The sequence below is a fragment of the Stegastes partitus genome, unplaced genomic scaffold (assembly GCF_000690725.1).
Source record: "Stegastes partitus isolate 25-593 unplaced genomic scaffold, Stegastes_partitus-1.0.2 Scaffold36, whole genome shotgun sequence".
NCBI lineage: Eukaryota > Metazoa > Chordata > Actinopteri > Pomacentridae > Stegastes > Stegastes partitus.
In genome coordinates this window covers 870,686-888,412 of record NW_007577767.1, presented here as the reverse complement: position 1 = coordinate 888,412, position 17,727 = coordinate 870,686, and the positions used below count along the sequence as shown (strand labels likewise).

The 17,727-nt window shown below is 40.6% G+C and overlaps 3 protein-coding genes across 3 annotated transcripts in view; all 3 read right to left on the bottom strand.

Annotated features, from left to right (window-relative positions):
- Window positions 1–2,864: 2,864 nt before the first annotated feature.
- Window positions 2,865–6,484, bottom strand: LOC103372583 (potassium channel subfamily K member 17-like). The gene is made up of 5 exons (XM_008302268.1): window positions 6,269–6,484; window positions 4,573–4,687; window positions 3,485–3,651; window positions 3,217–3,385; window positions 2,865–3,115 (listed from the first exon to the last, which is right to left on the bottom strand). Exons 1-5 carry the CDS (start codon window positions 6,482–6,484, stop codon window positions 2,865–2,867), a joined length of 918 nt encoding a protein of 305 aa, XP_008300490.1.
- Window positions 6,485–7,562: 1,078 nt separating this feature from the next.
- Window positions 7,563–9,351, bottom strand: LOC103372772 (potassium channel subfamily K member 16-like). Its single transcript, XM_008302497.1, has 5 exons — window positions 9,139–9,351; window positions 8,520–8,634; window positions 8,259–8,425; window positions 7,915–8,083; window positions 7,563–7,771 (listed from the first exon to the last, which is right to left on the bottom strand). The coding sequence occupies exons 1-5, from the start codon at window positions 9,349–9,351 to the stop codon at window positions 7,563–7,565; spliced, it is 873 nt and encodes a 290-aa protein (XP_008300719.1).
- Window positions 9,352–13,621: 4,270 nt separating this feature from the next.
- kif6 (kinesin family member 6) overlaps window positions 13,622–17,727 on the bottom strand; it is a 58,843-nt gene continuing 54,737 nt past the window's right edge. The window contains exons 20-23 of the mRNA XM_008302255.1: window positions 16,140–16,229; window positions 15,944–16,048; window positions 14,913–15,028; window positions 13,622–13,757 (exon numbers count right to left, since the gene is read on the bottom strand). Of these exons, the coding sequence (XP_008300477.1) occupies window positions 13,741–13,757; window positions 14,913–15,028; window positions 15,944–16,048; window positions 16,140–16,229 (328 nt within the window). The 3' untranslated portion in view covers window positions 13,622–13,740. The remainder of the gene's footprint in view (window positions 13,758–14,912; window positions 15,029–15,943; window positions 16,049–16,139; window positions 16,230–17,727) is intronic.

Here is a 17,727-nt window from a genome sequence, read left to right as displayed (position 1 = left end):
GTCCTATGAAAGCAGCGAGCTGCCACTCAAAGCAGCCATGCCCTTAATTTGGTGTAAAGATAATGGATGGATGGGTCTATGGGGACTGATTTGAGAATTGAAAACGTCACCGTGGGCTTCAAACTGAAATGTTTTAATGAGTTACAATTTTTAAAAAATGTACTGAACAATTGAGAAACGCGATAGATAAACCAATAATTACAATAATCTTCAGTGGCAGACAGTCATGTTCTCAATATTCTACTAGAACAGAGAACCGGGGTGGTTTACACTAAAACCGAACTGAAGGTATTCAAAGGCTGCTGCAGCTGGATGAAGAAGCTTTTAGAGAAGCTACTCACAGGGGAGGTTCCTCTGGACTGATTTCAGCTATAAATTGTTAATACTAATATTAATACTGCTTAGTGAGTACAGCACAAAATGGTTTATCTGGAATTTACTCAAAAGAAAACAGTGACGAGGTCCATGATAATGACCAAAACATTGAAATGGTTCTTTATGTCTCACTGATGTCTTTTTTCGACAACGTGGTACAGAAAGACAGAAGAGTACTTCCCTTACCATTTGATATACACATTGGACAAGTTGGCCTTAACGGAACAATACTTTAAGGCGACCTATTGTGTCTTCTGATACTGTAAAATGTCAGGACCTCTTCACCACAGCTGCCTTGAAGCATGATCCATTGTGTGAAACTCATAGAAATAGAAATCTGTAATGATTATGTACCCAAAATCCACAGCATGCATATTCAGCACCTCAGTGTCCGGGTCTGGTCCCTCTGTGGACAGCACGCACACAAAACCACTCGTTGATTAGACAGGAGCCAGCGAGAGGCACCAGTCTCCTCACACATACTCAGTCCTCATTGAACCGTGGTCAAACAGGTATGTGCTATTATATTGTACAGCAGTCACAGTCCTGTCACTCTCACTTTATTTCCCCTTCATTATTTCCACTACCCTCACAGAGAAAAAATCTTTACGGCCTTCCTCTGCTCTCTGGAATTTTGCACTTTCCCTCAAATATCTCCCTTTTTTTTTTCACTAACTTCATTCTTCTGTCTTGCAATTCATCTCTCCAGCGCTTTCTCATTTTCCATCCTCTCATCCCTGCTGTGTGCCGTCTGTCTTTGTCATTCACTCCTCCTCCGTGCTGCCAGACTGTCTCTGTGATATCTGAGCCGCAAGAGGCGTTTGTACCTCGGACTGCTACCGTGTACAGATATTATGCTGATCTGGTATGAGACATTGTGAAGAGATGTACTCAGAAAAAACACTTCATGACATTTCCACTGTACAAATGTGTTTAATGAATGTAGAAGAAACTGCTTTAGACAGAAATTGCTTAACTTCTAAAGACTGTGTTTGTATTTATTTACATTTCATTTCAATGAATATGGAACTACCTAGACTGTAGAGATGTGATCAGTACAGTCAGTTTGGACAATTCAATATACAGTGTGTACAGTATTTGCTACTTTGCCTTCGGTTTGAATGGATCATTTCTCTGCTGTTGGTGCAGCAACACCATCTAGTGGATACAGAGATTTCTACAGAATACTCAACATAAGCTATAGATATAAAAGTAATGAAATGACATTAAATTAACTAAATATAAACAAAGCAGAAGCATTCAATATTGTAACAGTGTATTCAAATCTGTAAATCACATAATATTATAATAACTGTTGTTTAATAACAAGAATTTTAGTTCACTCAAAGCTTTCAGTGTTTTGTGTATTCAGACGTTACTTTTCGTCACCTCGGACAGACGATCTTCAAATTTCAAGTGTTCAGGAAATCATAAATAATCTCGGCTTTTTGTTCTTTGGACCTACCAAACTTGATGCATTTACTATTAGTTTAGATTTATTCTTTTGTGTGTTATTACATTATACATCACTTGATGTTTTGTTCAATTTCATGTGAATGACAAATATCTTGCACACACAGTGATTCTCTATAGAGCTGTTGGGACAATGTCTGAATGGAGACATGAGGAACAATCTCTGTGTAATGGCAGAATGCCGTCACTTTAACAGACTGATGAAGCAGCAATGGTACAAATCCAGTGTCTGAAAAGGACTTTTAGTACACTTATCTTGCATGTTTATCCCATTTAACTTGCATTACAGATTATTGCATTAAATTAAAATGTAATTGAGGGGGGGAAAGGATTTATAAAATATCAGCAGGCCTCTAAACATGTCTCTGAATCGAGTGTTTTCAAATGCACTTTTTTTTATTTATTTTTTTTTAACAAGTCATGATAAACTAAAGAATTTTCAAAGAACAGGAAAAAACTCAACTTCTGTGGATTGTTTAAGTAGTTATATTATGCAAAGCAAATCACATTATTTACATGTATTTTTAATTGACTGTAGCTTTGACAGCGGACGGCTACCAAAGGATTTGTTTAGTGGTCAGTCGGGTGAGCTGCACACTGAGAAGCCACCAGATACACTCTGTTTTCCACTGTTTGATACATGGAGCAAAATAAATGCTGAACCTGTATCCTTTCCTAGACTATAATCTCATGTTTTGTTTTTTTTTATGTTGTTTTTTTTACTAGGTAGATTAACAGGAGTCACAGTTTGGGAGGCAGACTAACAGCATTTGGATGCTCTTTGCAGTCAAACAAACAAACCTGACTCAACAAAAATGAGTCAATATTTTAGCGATAGGAGAGAGACGGTAGCAAAACTATGTCACATAATAACTCATCACAGACTCTCACATACACATACAGCCAGCCATGAAGTGCCATATTCCACGATCTATGTGCATTTCCCAGATCCTGATCTAGACAAAGATATTTCATACCGACATCGATCCACTGAAATCTTCACCTTGCTTTGCAGGTTACTGAGTTATCGGAGGCTTCTTGATCTCATCTTCGTCCTCCATCTGTGTGTCGGGGTTGTTACCCTCTGCACTGCCTGACTCGTCCTCCTGCTTCTCGGTACGCCACCGCTGTTTGAAGTGGGCGTTGAGTCTCTCCAGGATGTCAATCGAGTGGTTGATAAGCAGGGCCAGCCAGGCCAGGCCAAAGAAGATCCACATGGCCATGAGGACGCTGTACCAGTCAGGGTATTCTTTGTCTGGATTACTGTCTGAAAAGCACCATATACTCTTGGTTAGATGCACACAAGAAAAAAAACAATCCTGACACTGACTATAATGAGTGGTTTTTCAGGCAGCTACTGTGCTGTACCTGCCACAAAGTCTCCAAAGCCGATGGTGCTGAGGGTGATGAAGCAGTAGTAGATGGCCTGCGAATGGGTCCAGCCCTCATGCTGTTGGAACACGATCATGGGCACAATGAAGAAGAGGACCGTTCCACAGAGGTAAGAGACCAAGTGGACAGAAAAGCGCATACACCTCTGCAGTAAGACAGGGGAAGGGGAGTCATGTTTCAGTCACAAATGTTCCCACTTGAACAAGCTGATCCTATAGATATTTAGATGTGGTGGTCTCCTTACCCTTTGCCCAGTCTTCCCCTCAAGGAAGTCAGAGACGTCCCTCTCTATGGCAAGCATGTACTTGCCCACTCTGTTGAGCACCACCATGTTGAGTGGGATTCCAATCAGTGCGAAGAACACACAGAAGATCTGGCCAGCTGTAGTGCTAGGACTCATGTTCCCGTAACCTGCAAAACTGTAAACTGTTAGTATGTCATCTCCCTTTGGTGGAAGGAAAACAGTGCTCTGGAGAGGAGGAGCGAGTCTTTAGTCAAATGTTGAGTGTTTGAATGGTCATTTTTTTTCCCATTTAATAATTCACCTACCACCAAGTAAGTTATCTCTCCACATCTGTCTAAATCAAAGGCATTACTCTGGGGTTCTGCTGAAGATGAAATGATAGTTATAATAGACTTAATCAATTGCCCTGAAATATTCAACTATTTGGCTGTTGTCATTACAATGGGCAGGTAGAGGCAAGCACTAACATAGGTAGCATGGAAGTAGGATGTGTTGGCACAATGCTTAGATGGAGGACTTTAACTAGTTGGAGTGGGGTTTGAATCCTGGCTGAAGCCACAAGTACTGACTTTCAGCTTCACTATCTGTGTATATGAAGCTTGTGCTTGTCTGGTGGGATTGGTTCAGAACATAGAGGAGAGAAGGAAGAGGTGCAGCTAGCCTCTTATTTCACATCTCTTCACACACAGATTTTAAAGTAGACACAGGAGTTCTGCAATTCCAGTGCAAAATAGAAACTGGTCAAATGCAGTCTTGACCAGGGTAAAATCCTGATATTATGAAATTATACACAAATCCAGTCACTTTTTAAACAATCGTTCCAGTGAGAATTGAATACAGGACTGGCTCAGTACGAGGTTACCTTCACCCAGTAATAGGGTTGTTTTGACAAAGTGCCTGTATTTTCTTGTATCCATGTTGGGCTACTAGACAACAACAACCCATTGCATTGTGGGGTTTTCCACTCATGAGCTTTGGATAAAGTGAACCTGTTGTTGCCTCAGTGCTACAGTACATTGACCCTACTGGCCAGACAGATTATGGGACGTAGTTAAAAATGTCTGGTGTTTAATTCCCAGATGTCTAACCTATAGTTGTGACCACAGTTGCAGCAAACACAGCCGAGCTGGTGAATTTCCAGAAGCCATCCGTGGTGTAGTTGCCTTTCAAACTCAGGCCCACCTTCGATGCATCTTGAACAACCTGAAATTTAAAAATAAATTAATTTAAGATATAATAATAAAAATTGTTTAAAATAATTTAAAAAAAATTGAAATACAGACTATTATCTTACATGAACTTAGGCCAGACTATGTGGCTCATGGTCATATAACTACCTTGTATACTGATCTACATTCTTTTCAGGTTATTTAAACACCTTGAGGCTCTACTGCTCAATAAATTACAGTTGTCAGCATGACACTGAGAAATACCTCCTCGGCACTGTGTTCAGAGGTCACTGTGAGGAAGTACACCGAAAAAATACACAACAGTCTAAGACTGGTGGGTATCTAACACCTAGTCAGTTTTGATGCAAGATTTCCAACACTGTGCTGGTGTATGAAGTGTTATCACAAGAAAACAGGCAGGATATTAATATAAATGTTATATCTTAATGTTGCTATCTTAATGTGCACTGACCTACGCCACCCATACTACCTCTATTGCCAGCTTGGATTTGTTTTAATGCAATGCAAATCAAAGGAGTTTCCCTCATACTACTACATTACAAAACGGAATGAGAGATAACAGAATAATTATTGTTTTGAACTAATGGAAAATGGAGTGCAACATATTGTGCATTTTTCTAGAATGAATGACAAGGTTTAAATATATTGTATCAGTTTCTATGAAGAAGATGCGTAACTTTACTGCTGTATAAATCAAGCCAGGCCCCGACACATAGGCAAAGTAGAATGTTCAGTGCTGAAAGGCCAGCATTTGCATTTAGGAAGTCGCCGCACCACCATGAATACCAGCCACTCAAACTTTTAAATAAGATTCAGAGGTATTACACTCTTCATTTGTGGGCTGCATGGTGGATCTGTGGTTTTACCACTGTCACCTTACAGCGAGAAGATCCCCGGTTCTGTGTGGAGTTTTCATGTTCTCCCTGTGCAGTGTGGGTTCTCTCCGGGTTCTGTGGCTTCCTCAAAGTCCAAAAACATGTTGAGGTTAATTGGTGATTCTAAATTTCTGTAGGTGTGAATGTGAGTGTGCTTGGTTGTCTGTCTGTAGGTGTGGCCCTGTGATAGACTGGTGACCTGTCCAGGGTGTCTCCTGCCTTCACCATGAGTCAGCTGGGATAGACTCCAGCCCCCCCACGACCCTAGTGAGCCTTAAGCGGTGTATAGATGATGGATGGATTTTGACTCTATTAGTAATTGCAGATGTTCATCTATGGCTTGGAATGCTGTTGCTGCTGGTGGGTCGGGTTACTGTTGTTGTTTAAAGGTGCAGACCTGCATTCTGTGTGTCCACTACTGCTGTTGATTACTTCTGTGATTTATTGGGTAAAGATAAAAAATAATATCAAAATTGTTTTGTTGGCCACTATGGATGAATAAACAATGGATTCAAATAGTAATTTATTACGTACACGACTTAAAGAAATACATCAATGGATTTATTAACACCTATTTAAGGGCTTGTTGGATGCATTGAACACAATACATTGTAGAGCTCTGCAGTAACAAACTCCTAGTAATCCAATCTGAAACTGTTCTACCTTCACATTATGAGAACATGAAGGGCAGCACCACTGATTTGCTGCAGTGTGCTTACCTGAGCCACAGCCTCCAGGCCTTCTTGGTTCATACAGGGGTACGTCGTAAGCAGCTTTTTTTTGTTCAGCAGCAACACACTGATGTCCTTCTTTCCAAGCTCTCCTTCCAACTTCCAGAAAATCACCCCTCCAATCAGCACATAGGTCACATAAACCAAGCCGAGCATCAGGATGGACGGCACCTGCGCCTTAGTGAACATTTCCTTTAGTCCCATTTTGGCTCCCTGGTGGTTTGAACTTTGGAATCCAAGCAAGTCCAGAAGCTCAACCTCAGACTGGGACGGAGACGAGTGAAGGTTTACCTACTTGGTTTCTCGTCTTGCATTGCAGGCAAATAAGCCTCCTCCTGCACTGCAGTTTACATCACTCCAATGGCCTGACATGCAAATCCAGAGGAGCAAAATAAGATGAGGGAGAGACAGCAGCACAGGATGGATTGTATGTGGTGACTACAGCTAAGGTCAAATGTTGGCATTTGTAGTCAAAATGAACCATGAGGTTTTAGAGCTTTCCAAGTTGTTCTTGGCTCAAGATACCGGTAACGGCATAGTGGAGGACAACAGATACGAGAGACACGGAAAACAAACTACTGCACTCCACTGGTCCAGAAACCAAACAGCTTCAGTTCAAATGTATCACGTACAACTCATTTAAAATTGATTTCTTTTTTATATAACACACATAAAAAGGTTTTTGGCAGTTATGAACAAACACTAAAAAAAAATGACAAAGCCATCCTCATTTTTTCCAGCACGCATTACCGTCTTGATTCATGTGTTTGTTTAAGATAACCCTTCGTTATTCAGCGGCGTCTACCATCACTACACAACTACAGACTCACACAGAAACACACAAAATATCCACTTGTGACATTATGCAAAAGAAATAATAATGCAAATGTGCGGTTTCTTTATGAGGGTGAGTCTTAAAAGTACATAAACAAGAGTACAAAAAAAACACAATTCATAACAGGTGTTTACAACAGAGTGAACAACGTACAATTCCTACCTGATACAACACCTGATTAAACATGCTTTTTTTTTTTTTTTTTAAATCAAGATCATTTTCTACTAACTCTTTGGTTTAATTGAGGTAGAACTGTAAAACAAAAGCCTATACTGTTATTTCAGTTTAAGTATTACAGTACAGTATGTACATGGGCAGACATCATACAAAAACTGTATTTGCTAACAAACGAATAGCTGCTACGTCCATGTTTGTCGTCACTGTAATACAGCAGGTACAGAAAACAATCACAAAATATCTTCTAGTGAGTCAGTATTTATTGTCGTGTTAGATCTTCGATGTGTCCTCTAGTTTACTGGGTGACACTTCCTCTTCCTCCTCTTGTTTCTTAAAGCCCGGATGAGTCAGGAAAACCACATGCTCCATTATTCTGGCTCCCATATTGAGGATAAGAGCGAGCCAGGCAAGGGCAAAGATGATCCAAATCCCTGCAAGGCTGCGGTACAGAGAGATGTACTCCTTGCCGGGGTCAGTTCCTACAGGGAGCGACAATATTCAGTCAGAACATGGAGTCTCAGGTTTGTTTGTTTGGGTTTTTTTTTTAAGGCCTTTTAATTTGACTGAGGTGACTGCTGTGGTTTTTCCACAACATTAATGGTTGTTTGCTCTCTCTACTCACCCACCACATAATCGCCAAAACCAATGGTGCTGAGGGTAATGAAGGCAAAGTAGAAGCCCTCTCCAAATGTCCAGCCTTCCACGTAACTAAACAGCAGAGGAGGGATGACCAGAAACAGCAGGCTTCCAGTAATGAAGAACAAACCCACTGCCATCGCCTCAACTGCTTGCTAGAAGTAAACAACAGGTCAGGCTACGTTTAGATTACATCCATATGTGTCACAGCACCGCAAAACTTATTTTAACTGACAAGACAATGGAAAGAAAGACATATTATGAATCAGTGTGATCTAAAGAAATGTGATTGATACTTCCAAGCTGTGGCTAATGGGCACGCGTCAGTACCTTGTGGGGAACAACTGAGACCATTCCCCTCTCGAGTCGACCGAGGTGGACTGTGAGACACTTCCCCAGCTGCTTGAGGAAAGCCAGGTTCAATGGAATCCCACAGAGGGCATAAAATACACAAAACACTTGACCAGACACAGTGCTCGGGGAAAGGTTGCCATAGCCTGTCAATCAGACGAGCAGAAGGAATTAGTCCACATGTCACCCCGAGGCGCCAAACTGAACTGATGAATGTTAGTGAACGTTACAAATGCTCACCTATAGTTGTGACGACTGTGCCTGCAAAAAAGAAGGAGCTACTAAAATCCCAGTTACTGGGGTTTGTTGAGTTGCCCGAGGGATTGACTCCCTTTTCCCAGGCATCTAAAATCACCTGCAGACACACACACACACACACACACACACACACACACACACACATTTAAATGTTAAAACTAGGTCAGACTCAACTTTGACATTTAAACATTTGAAAGAGAAAATTAACCTATTTATGTCAATCACCTAAATCACAAATTACTCTGAAAAATGCTTTGGATGAGGTCACACCTATTGATGATTGACTTATTAGGTCAAGTTACTGTAACACCATTTACTGTTATGTGCCTGACCTAATTCAAAAATAGATTTTTGTATTTCTCAGTGTTTATTAGCCCATTTCATCAACATGTTTACTCACTGATTAAAACACATTTGTATAAGTGGTCACTTGTATATAACCAGAGGCTGTTTGTCCGCCATAACTCCACTGATAAAGGCTGGTCATGCATTTCAATGTTACCATTTTGATCATAAATACATGCTGAGAAATTTAGCCAAATGAATGACATGAATTCCTTATAATAAATGTAAAAAAATAAATAAATAAATGAAACAAAACCTGAACAAATTGCTCCAAGGCTTCTCCATCCAGGCACGTATAATTAGTCAAGAAATGCAACTTCTCCAGTTGGAAGTGGTTTCGGTTGTTGCTCTCAGCCTCTCGCTCCAGTATCTGGAAGATGATGGCTCCTACCAACAAGTACGTCAAGTGGGCCACAGCCAAAAGTGCCGTCCAGCTCAATCTGACCGGGACCAACTGGAACCTCGCCATCAACCTCCCCCAGAACCAGAAAGGACACAAATGCTGTTGCTCGAACTCAGGAAAAGAGGTTACTCACTTCAGAAAGGAATAAGAATCAAAGTCTCGGTCCAGTGAACAGATCTCATGTGATCTCCTAAGAAGATGTGCGTCACTGTAGACTGTGGCATTCTTTTTCAAAAAAAGGGCATAAGTGAGACAAAAATGCATAAAAGTAAATAAGAACGTGCTACTAGAGCGGCCTTATCGCCAGCTTCACATGGAGAGGTTGATGTTTGGTAAAGCTGTATCCTGCTCAGACTGGATATGTGACGTCCTTACTCTGATTGGTCAGAGCACCATAGATGTTGATTTATGGGTTGCTTGGGTAACGATCAAACTCCTCTCCTCCATTAGCAGGACATCTGGGCACACATACACTTTCAACTGTTTCCACTAATAAGGAAGCAGTGGCAGCATCTTGTCAGCAGAACAAAAGTTAATGTTTTACCTGACTGCTGTTGGTTGTTTGAGCACCCATGATTGTGGAGTGCTGATGCCAGAGTGTTTCAGAAGGATCTGCATTGTGGTGCTTGTTTTATACTTTGAATTGGAAACCTGTGGAGCTGTACTGTTGTTCAACCACAAGTTGTTATGTGCTGAAGTGGGTTATTGTGCAGATAAAATAATAATGTTGCCACAAAGGACATACATTTGGTTTAATTGAATACGGACACTTTGAACTCTCTTCATTCTCAAAGCTCAGTGTTTCTGACCCGTAGAGATCTGCTCAAACAATCATCTGACGTTTTCCACCACATTCAGGAGCCAAGCCTGTTTATAGTCAGATGGAGAGGAAGGAGATGACATTTTGGAGAGGTGCAGAGAGCGCTGCTTGATTATGAGCCATAAACCGAAGCGCTGAAGGAAGCCTTAAGAGAGAACCTAATGGAGTTTTATGGCTTCAGGGCTACAGCAACAGTCAACATAGACGACTTCATTTCTTCACTGATAGAACTTCTTACTTCAATCACTGCTTGCCTGATTAAAAAAAACCCAAAAAACTACTATTTGGAGTGGAGTACCAGTGCAACAATATGATAAACAGCAAGAATCTGTCAGGTCACACTACATATTCTGACATGTCAATGAAAAGGACCCCGTTTCTCATTTGATTCATTACTTCAGTAACATTTTCCCAATGAGTTCATGGTCTCAAACACTAGTTTCAAGACTTTTTGAATACGATGTGATGTTAATTTTGTTAATTATGATCCCATGTAGAGAAAAATCGTCAATAAAGCGGGGCATGTTGTTAGGCAGAGTTACCTTAAGATTGACCAACATTGACCCTGTGTGTCTCCTCGAGTTCTCAGTCCGATCCACCCGTTACTCGTTACAGTCAGTGTCAACATAAGAAGACAGCGATGGCCAAATTCAAAATTTGAGAATGTTGTCCACAAACAATCAACAACACATTTGCTGCATTCATCAGAATCAGTTTTCAGTTCAGTTTTGATTTCATTTTTCCGTTGCTGAAATAAATTATTATTTAAAAAATATAGCCAACTTCTAGCAGAAGTGTACTGCTTTTCCTAAAATACAAAACTTTTTGCCCAACAGTTCACAAAGCACCTTCTAGACTAGCTGAGAATATTTTTAATAACTCTACACTGATGCCCTGAGATGGGCCATCTGTTTCATTTTTTTTATCAAGTTAATTATTTTCCCTTGGTTTGTACAATCTTTTTAATAGATTACAATTTGTCATACATTGCTGCCCTTGACTAATTGTTCCTGATCCATAAAAATGTAACTTGCCTCATCCTACATGCTTTATTGTTTTAGATATTATAATGATATATGCATTTAAAAGTCTGAATCAGAGCTGGCAGATTTTAATTCTGGATCATAACATTAAAGACACGTTTGTGTTTATGGTGTAGGTCTACAACTCACAGTTCAGACATATTAAAAGAACTAGATGTTGTAATATTCAGGTAGCTACAGTTGGACTTCATATTAACTGCAGTGGAAACACTTCAAATATACAGTATATTATTGGAAAGTCGAGTTACAGTATGAACTGTAAACCTCAGATTCTGCTGTAGCGTACTATATTCAATTATACAGTATTTAACTGTTATAAATCACAATAGTAACACTGTCCTGGGCTTAGCACCGCACAATGTGATGGCAACTGCTTTGAAGAAATGTGAACGATCCAAAGAGTTTTTTTTTCCCCGCTTACATGAGAATGATAATGAGGTGCAGTCAGACCATTCTCCAGCACTGACACAGCACTGTGGACAGGTGTGGCTGTGGGAGGCTAGGTTTCTATCAGCGCCTGAGGGATGTATGTTTCTCTGTAGCTGCTCAATGGCACACTGTGTTCACCAGCTAGTTGCTGACTATGTCTGCCTTTATTTGATGCTTCGCAGGAACTCTAATAAAGCAAATCCTGCTGTAGCCAATCAGGGAACTTTAGATTGTTGGGTTCTCTGTCCTTGTTTAAAATTTTGTAAGGTCTTTGCCGTACTATGTCAAGTGCTATAAGATGAGATACGCTGTGAGTTGGCACTAAACAAATAAAACTGAACTGAACTGAAGTGAATCATTCAGTTGATATAGAGAAAATGGGAAATGTTGATCAAAAAATAAATGTTGAACATGTTCTTGGGAATACAGCAGTAAGAGCTATGTCAGCTGTCAGTCATTTGATTTATTTTCAGTATGTATACAAATAATACAATTAATTAGGGGCTCTACTGTTTAGGATGATGAGACATCACTGATGATGACTTAGACAAATAAAGGATCTTTCTCCAAGGCAACTCAGCCTGGATGCAAAGTGTGCAGCTGCTTGTCATCTGTCAAACAAATCAATGCAAAGTCATGCAAACAGGTTGACAGGTTGTCCCTGTGTGGGCAGAGATGTAGCTGATGGATTCTGTCATTGTCAGAAACTACGTGTGGCTCATACCCGTCAGTCTCCCAGACATAACTGTGCAAAAACGTGATACAGGCCTCTCACAAACTATAGTTTAAATTTTCCATTTCATTGTTAACCAACTTAATGGATCCTAATGTGACTGATACTATATATATATTGAACCATCCTATAAAATACCACCAGTACTGACTGCATTCACAAATGATTATTCACCTCAATAATCAATGCGCTGTGCATCAGCACGGCTGTCACAGTATTTAAATATCAAATACTGTATATAACAGAATATCTGTACAGATTGCAGGCCTTTCTAGGGTGTTTCCTTATCTGGCCCAGTGCATTCTGGGAGAGGCCTCACCTCCATGTCATGTTAAAAAGCAGTGAGTCTTATGATCCATTAGTAAAACGGTGCAAAATAACCAATTTTGCTTATATAATATATACAAATATTTCAGGAGACCAGAGAGACAGTCAACTCATCATTACAGCTTATAGAATGGACCCAGAGGTAGTTCTCAACTAATGCAGAATACATTTGACTACTAATGGACTGTAAGGCCTGTATTTTTACTACCAAGACTTTCAGTCGTCCTAATGCCCTTCATGGCATGAAATCTGTGAAGAATGAAGTCAATTTTGCGTGGTAATGTTCCACTTGAATTCCACAGGAAAATAAAACATAGTAACCACCATAGCTCAGATGCCAAGAGAGTAACTGTAAAGTGAGAGACCTGAGAAAGGAATTCAGCATTATTATCGGTAAAAGGAACAAAACTTAGACCGGATGTGTTTGTCTGTGCCAAATACACGGGTGAAGAAACTCAGAAATGACGTTCGCTAATAAGAACAAATTACAGCAATAATGTGTTAAAGTATCTCACAGTTCTTTTATTTTTGGTCTGATATTTAATGTAAATATATATATATTTTTTAAATACTCCTGTATAAACAAAATAATACAAACTTTTACAACATTTTACATACTTAGAATACAATGACATCCTATTGAAATATCAAATGTGTTAGTTAACCATGTCAGAAGTTCTGATTTATTACATCCAACACATACTGGAGCCACCTGGTTTCCGATCGTCCGCTCCTTCCTCTGATATCTTGAGAAAACATTTGTTCAGATCAAATGGCCGGTGCAGGCTGTGATTTACAATGATGCCCATAATATTACCAGCATCATCTCCAGGAAGTCAATGTGTGTGTGTGTGTGTGTGCGCGCGCGCACGCTCATGTGTGTGTGTGTGGTGTGTGTGTGTGTATGTGTGTGTGTGTGCGCGCGCACGCTCATGTGTGTGTGTGGTGTGTGTGTGCGTGCATTTGTGTGCGTGTGAGACTAAGACAGATGTGTGGAGGGTTTTTGGCAGAAATCTAAAGCACATTTAGATCATTCTTTCACCTGGCACACATGGAGGTTGAACAAGCATTCACATGTTGACAGGCTTCCTCAGAACTTAGTATCACTGTTGAGCTGGGCCTGAAATACAGAAAAGCACAAGGCTGATCGGTCATCCAGTATTTAGAAAACAAGGAACAAAACAACACAAGTGAATGCACTTTTTTTCAAAAAACTTTATTTTCAGTAACAACCCTTGAAGAGAAATCACTGCTGTAATCTACGACAAACACAATAACAGCCTCCACTTTATAATGAGATTGTCCATTTATTTATCCCAGGTTTCTAACACCTCCCAGCACGCGTTATGGACTCGTTACCAAACAACCAAGGAGGGGGCTGTCCTGTCAAAACACAGTCGCTCTCCAGCTATCCAGAAAGAAAGAAAGAAAGAAAGAAAGAAAGAAAGAAAGAAAGAAAGAAAGAAAGAAAGAACCTGTACTTCAGCGGGACTATTTTTCTGTCTGGTGTCTCTGCACATTTGGCCATCGTTCTGTCTGTTCACATGACCTCAGCTGCTCTGGATATCTAGCGGCAAACCACAGGGCAGCCAAGTCCACTTTACTGTCTGCCAAAGCAAGCAGCTATATAAAGGTCAAAGGAGAGAAGGAAGAGGAAAAGACAGAACGTGTGTGTGTGACAGAGAAGAATCATGGAGAGTCTGAAATTCAGGAGTCACCGCAGTCTGACACTCTCCCTACACTGGAATCATTTTCTATCATATCAGATATCTTGCAGGTGGCCTCTGAGGGGGAATACATTTTTCGAAAGTAAAAAGTACAACTTTTGCCACTGTGCATACTCCTGTGGTATGTGCCATCACAACACCAGAGGGCAGTGTTAAATGAGCTCTGTAGACTGTACTGACGTTAGTGTGTAGATTACACTAGTTCAGCCACGACACTAAAACCACAGACAGGTGACATGAATAACATTCATCATCTCATTACAACGTGATGTCCTGCTGGGAAACCTTGGGAACGATGTCACTTTGACACATACCACCCACATAAACTATGCTGCAGACCAAGCAAATTTGCATAGTTTCTTAGCTTCAATGCAAATTCTTGAGAGCATCTGGTCAGCACATGCATTACGTGTTATATGTCAACATTACACCGTGCATCCTGCATCTTGCAGGTTGCCCTTGTGCTGTTTTGGCAGCATGAGGGGGATTTACACAGCAGCAGACAGGTGATGCTGATCAGTGTACTTCTTGCTTTGTGTGTGTGTTACCTGCCCTGCTGAGGAGGTTTTGCCTGGCCCTGACAAAAGCCAGAATGTCAGCATCAGTCTGCTGGTCTCCGGTCATTGGAATAGAAGAGGATGAGACTGTGGTGGAGGCAAGGGCCCTGAAATATACAAACAGTTACTGCTGCATGAAAGCCTTCGCATAAACTGATCACAGTTTCAAAAACACCGATATGACAGAAAGGCACCTGCAGTTCTTTGGTTTTTCTTTAAGGATGTTGGGGTGGGAGCAAAAGGCCCTCAGCTTTACCACAGTGAGCACCGCTGCTGTGAAATGTGAACTGCTCAAGCCCCAAACATTTAAAGGAAACACGCTAAAAACTCTAATGAGTAACAGCTCTTCACATTATAGGGCGCCTGTATAAAACAATAGTGTCTCTGTACTACAAGTGGTTTTTGGAGAGGAACAAAAGCATACATGTAATACACTGTGTGATTTACTGTGGTTGTAAAAAGGTAGTTTGAGCAGCAGTGTTCAAGTGAGACCCAAAGTCTTTGATTTGTTAACTGAGTTTGTAGACATTACTTCACAAACGTATAAAAATTTATGGCCGTGTTCATAAGTGCAGAGAAAACACTGCACAGCTATAAAATCTGCAGGTCCAGGCTGTATGTATGGATTTAACAGCTAGTGCAAACACATGGGATATGCTACTGTACTGTGGGCATTCCTGCATACCTATAAAAAAAGGTAAATACACATGAATGCTAATTTCAAAGACCCAAAAGATCTGTTTGAAGTTTTAGGTGCTGTGTTCTGAGGTAACAAATCAGACACCACAGAGACCTGATCTCACTGAAAAGGTATCAGAAAGAAGATGGATTTCTCAGGTGCAATATCAGTCACACATGTCAAATGCTGAATGGAAGATATTTTGATAAAATAGTTCTTCCAAGAAAACCATTAATCTGGAAAAGTGTTTAATTGCTTACATTTTTTAAATCCACAATTATTTAGTAAACAGTCTTGATGTCCCTTGGTACCCCAACTGTCACCAGGCCAGTGCTTCACATACCTCCACTCAGAAGAAGGAGGGGAGTCAGTCACCTGTCCATCCAGGGATGTGTTATTCCAGGCTGGCACAGCTCGCAATGGAGGTCCACTTCTAGGGGTGATGCTTCTGAAATTCATGAAAAAGTGGCATTTATCATTTTATTGTGAAAAGATCATATAGTAGCATGCAGTATAATCCAGTAGGAAACTTTGCTGACCTGATCTCTTGACTAGATGAGGAGGGGCAGCCTGGATTTGGGTCTTGGACTGCTGGAGAGTCTCTCGTAGTACTGCTCAGACCAGGAGCACTATATGAGTTAGGAGAGCTTTGTAGAAATAATAAGAATTCATTTATGTAGCACTTTTAACTTCAGAGGTTAACAAAGCATTTTGACAGACAAAGCAAATGTAGGATACCCAGAAGGCAAGATACCAACAATTTAGTTAAAGAAGAAGAATACAACGATGCAAAAATGCACCCTGCATCACAGGATTAGGTCTATAAATATGGATTTAAGAAGATGTGTGAGCTTTAAGTCCTCAGGAAGGTTGTTTCAAAGCTGAGGGGCCCTGATGGCAAAAGCTTGGTCACATTTAGATCCAAGCCTTAACTTTGGAACAGCAAGAAGGACCCTATTGAGGACTTACGCCTGCAAACAGACTTAAATGTGGTCAACATTTCTGCAGTCTAACTTGAGGCCAGATGCAGACAAGCTTTATAAGTGATCAGTAAAAGATATAGTCTCACAGAACTTGATCTTTATGTGCAGGTTCAAAACAACTGAGACCACATGTAATAGTCTTTCAGTATAAGCCCACGCATGGTGTCATGCTGGTCTGAACCACAGGAGGGAGCAACAATACAAGGTAGTTTGTCTGAAGAATTTTCTGTACAGGGTTTCTGCAGAGGGGCAGCTCATTGCTAAAGTGGTTAGCACCGTCACCTCACAGCTAGAAGATCCCCGATTTGTGTCCCGGCCTGGGAGTTTGCACGTGTCCCTGTGCAGCGTGGGTTCTCCGGCTTCCTCCCACACAGTCCAAAAACATGCTGAGGTTAGCTGGGGATTCTAAATTCTCTGTAGGTGTGAATGTGAGAGTGCTTGGTTGTCTGTCTCTAAGTGTAGCCCTGTGATAGACTGGTGACCTGTCCAGGGTGTCCCCTGGCTTCACCCTGAGTCAGCTGGGATAGACTCCAGCCCCCAGAGACCCTAGTGAGGAGTAAGCGGTGTATAGATAATGGATGGATGGATGGATTTTTGCAGAGTTCACCAAACTAAACTTGAGACTTTTTAAGACCTTTTTATTACAACATATATATTTATTTTTTATGATCATACCATAAAGGCCGATTTTTTTTTTTTGGACATTAAATTTTTTGTCAAAACTGACATTTGCCAATTATGTGATAATGAACCTGCTAGTGACTGTAGCTAGCAGTGGTGACAGTGTTTAGTGCTGAATGAAACAGACAGAACAGCCTCCTGCATGAACAACCCATCATGTCTGTCAACAAAAACATTCTATAACGAACATGCAGTGATGTTAGTGGTAACATCAGACAGAACTGCAGCAGGTAACAGAAACAAAATACAACTAAAAAGATCATTGCAAACTAAATGTAAGATGTTGTTTTTGCTGTCGTCTGACCTAGACAAACACTGTGGTCATTCTTTCTATGAAGGTGAGATACTATCTATGTCATAAAAGCCTTTGCGAGCAGTGGCAGGTATAGAATGTCCAATAGCACCTGATTCATTGCTAAATGGGAAATGATAGCATGAGCCACTTTACAAACAGAACCACAGA

What these genes read in the sequence shown, in the direction of transcription:
- LOC103372583 (XM_008302268.1), bottom strand. Translation starts at nt 6,484, where the DNA reads ATGGGACTAAAGGAAATGTTCACTAAGGCGCAGGTGCCGTCCATCCTG. An exon ending in AACTGTGGTCACAACTATAG is followed by an intron (nt 3,652 to 4,572) that starts GTTAGACATCTG and finishes ACAGTTTTGCAG; the next exon opens with GTTACGGGAACATGAGTCCT. An exon ending in AGGGGAAGACTGGGCAAAGG is followed by an intron (nt 3,386 to 3,484) that starts GTAAGGAGACCA and finishes GTCTTACTGCAG; the next exon opens with AGGTGTATGCGCTTTTCTGT.
- LOC103372772 (XM_008302497.1), bottom strand. Translation starts at nt 9,351, where the DNA reads ATGGCGAGGTTCCAGTTGGTCCCGGTCAGATTGAGCTGGACGGCACTT. An exon ending in TCTCAGTTGTTCCCCACAAG is followed by an intron (nt 8,084 to 8,258) that starts GTACTGACGCGT and finishes GTTTACTTCTAG; the next exon opens with CAAGCAGTTGAGGCGATGGC. An exon ending in TTTTGGCGATTATGTGGTGG is followed by an intron (nt 7,772 to 7,914) that starts GTGAGTAGAGAG and finishes CGCTCCCTGTAG; the next exon opens with GAACTGACCCCGGCAAGGAG.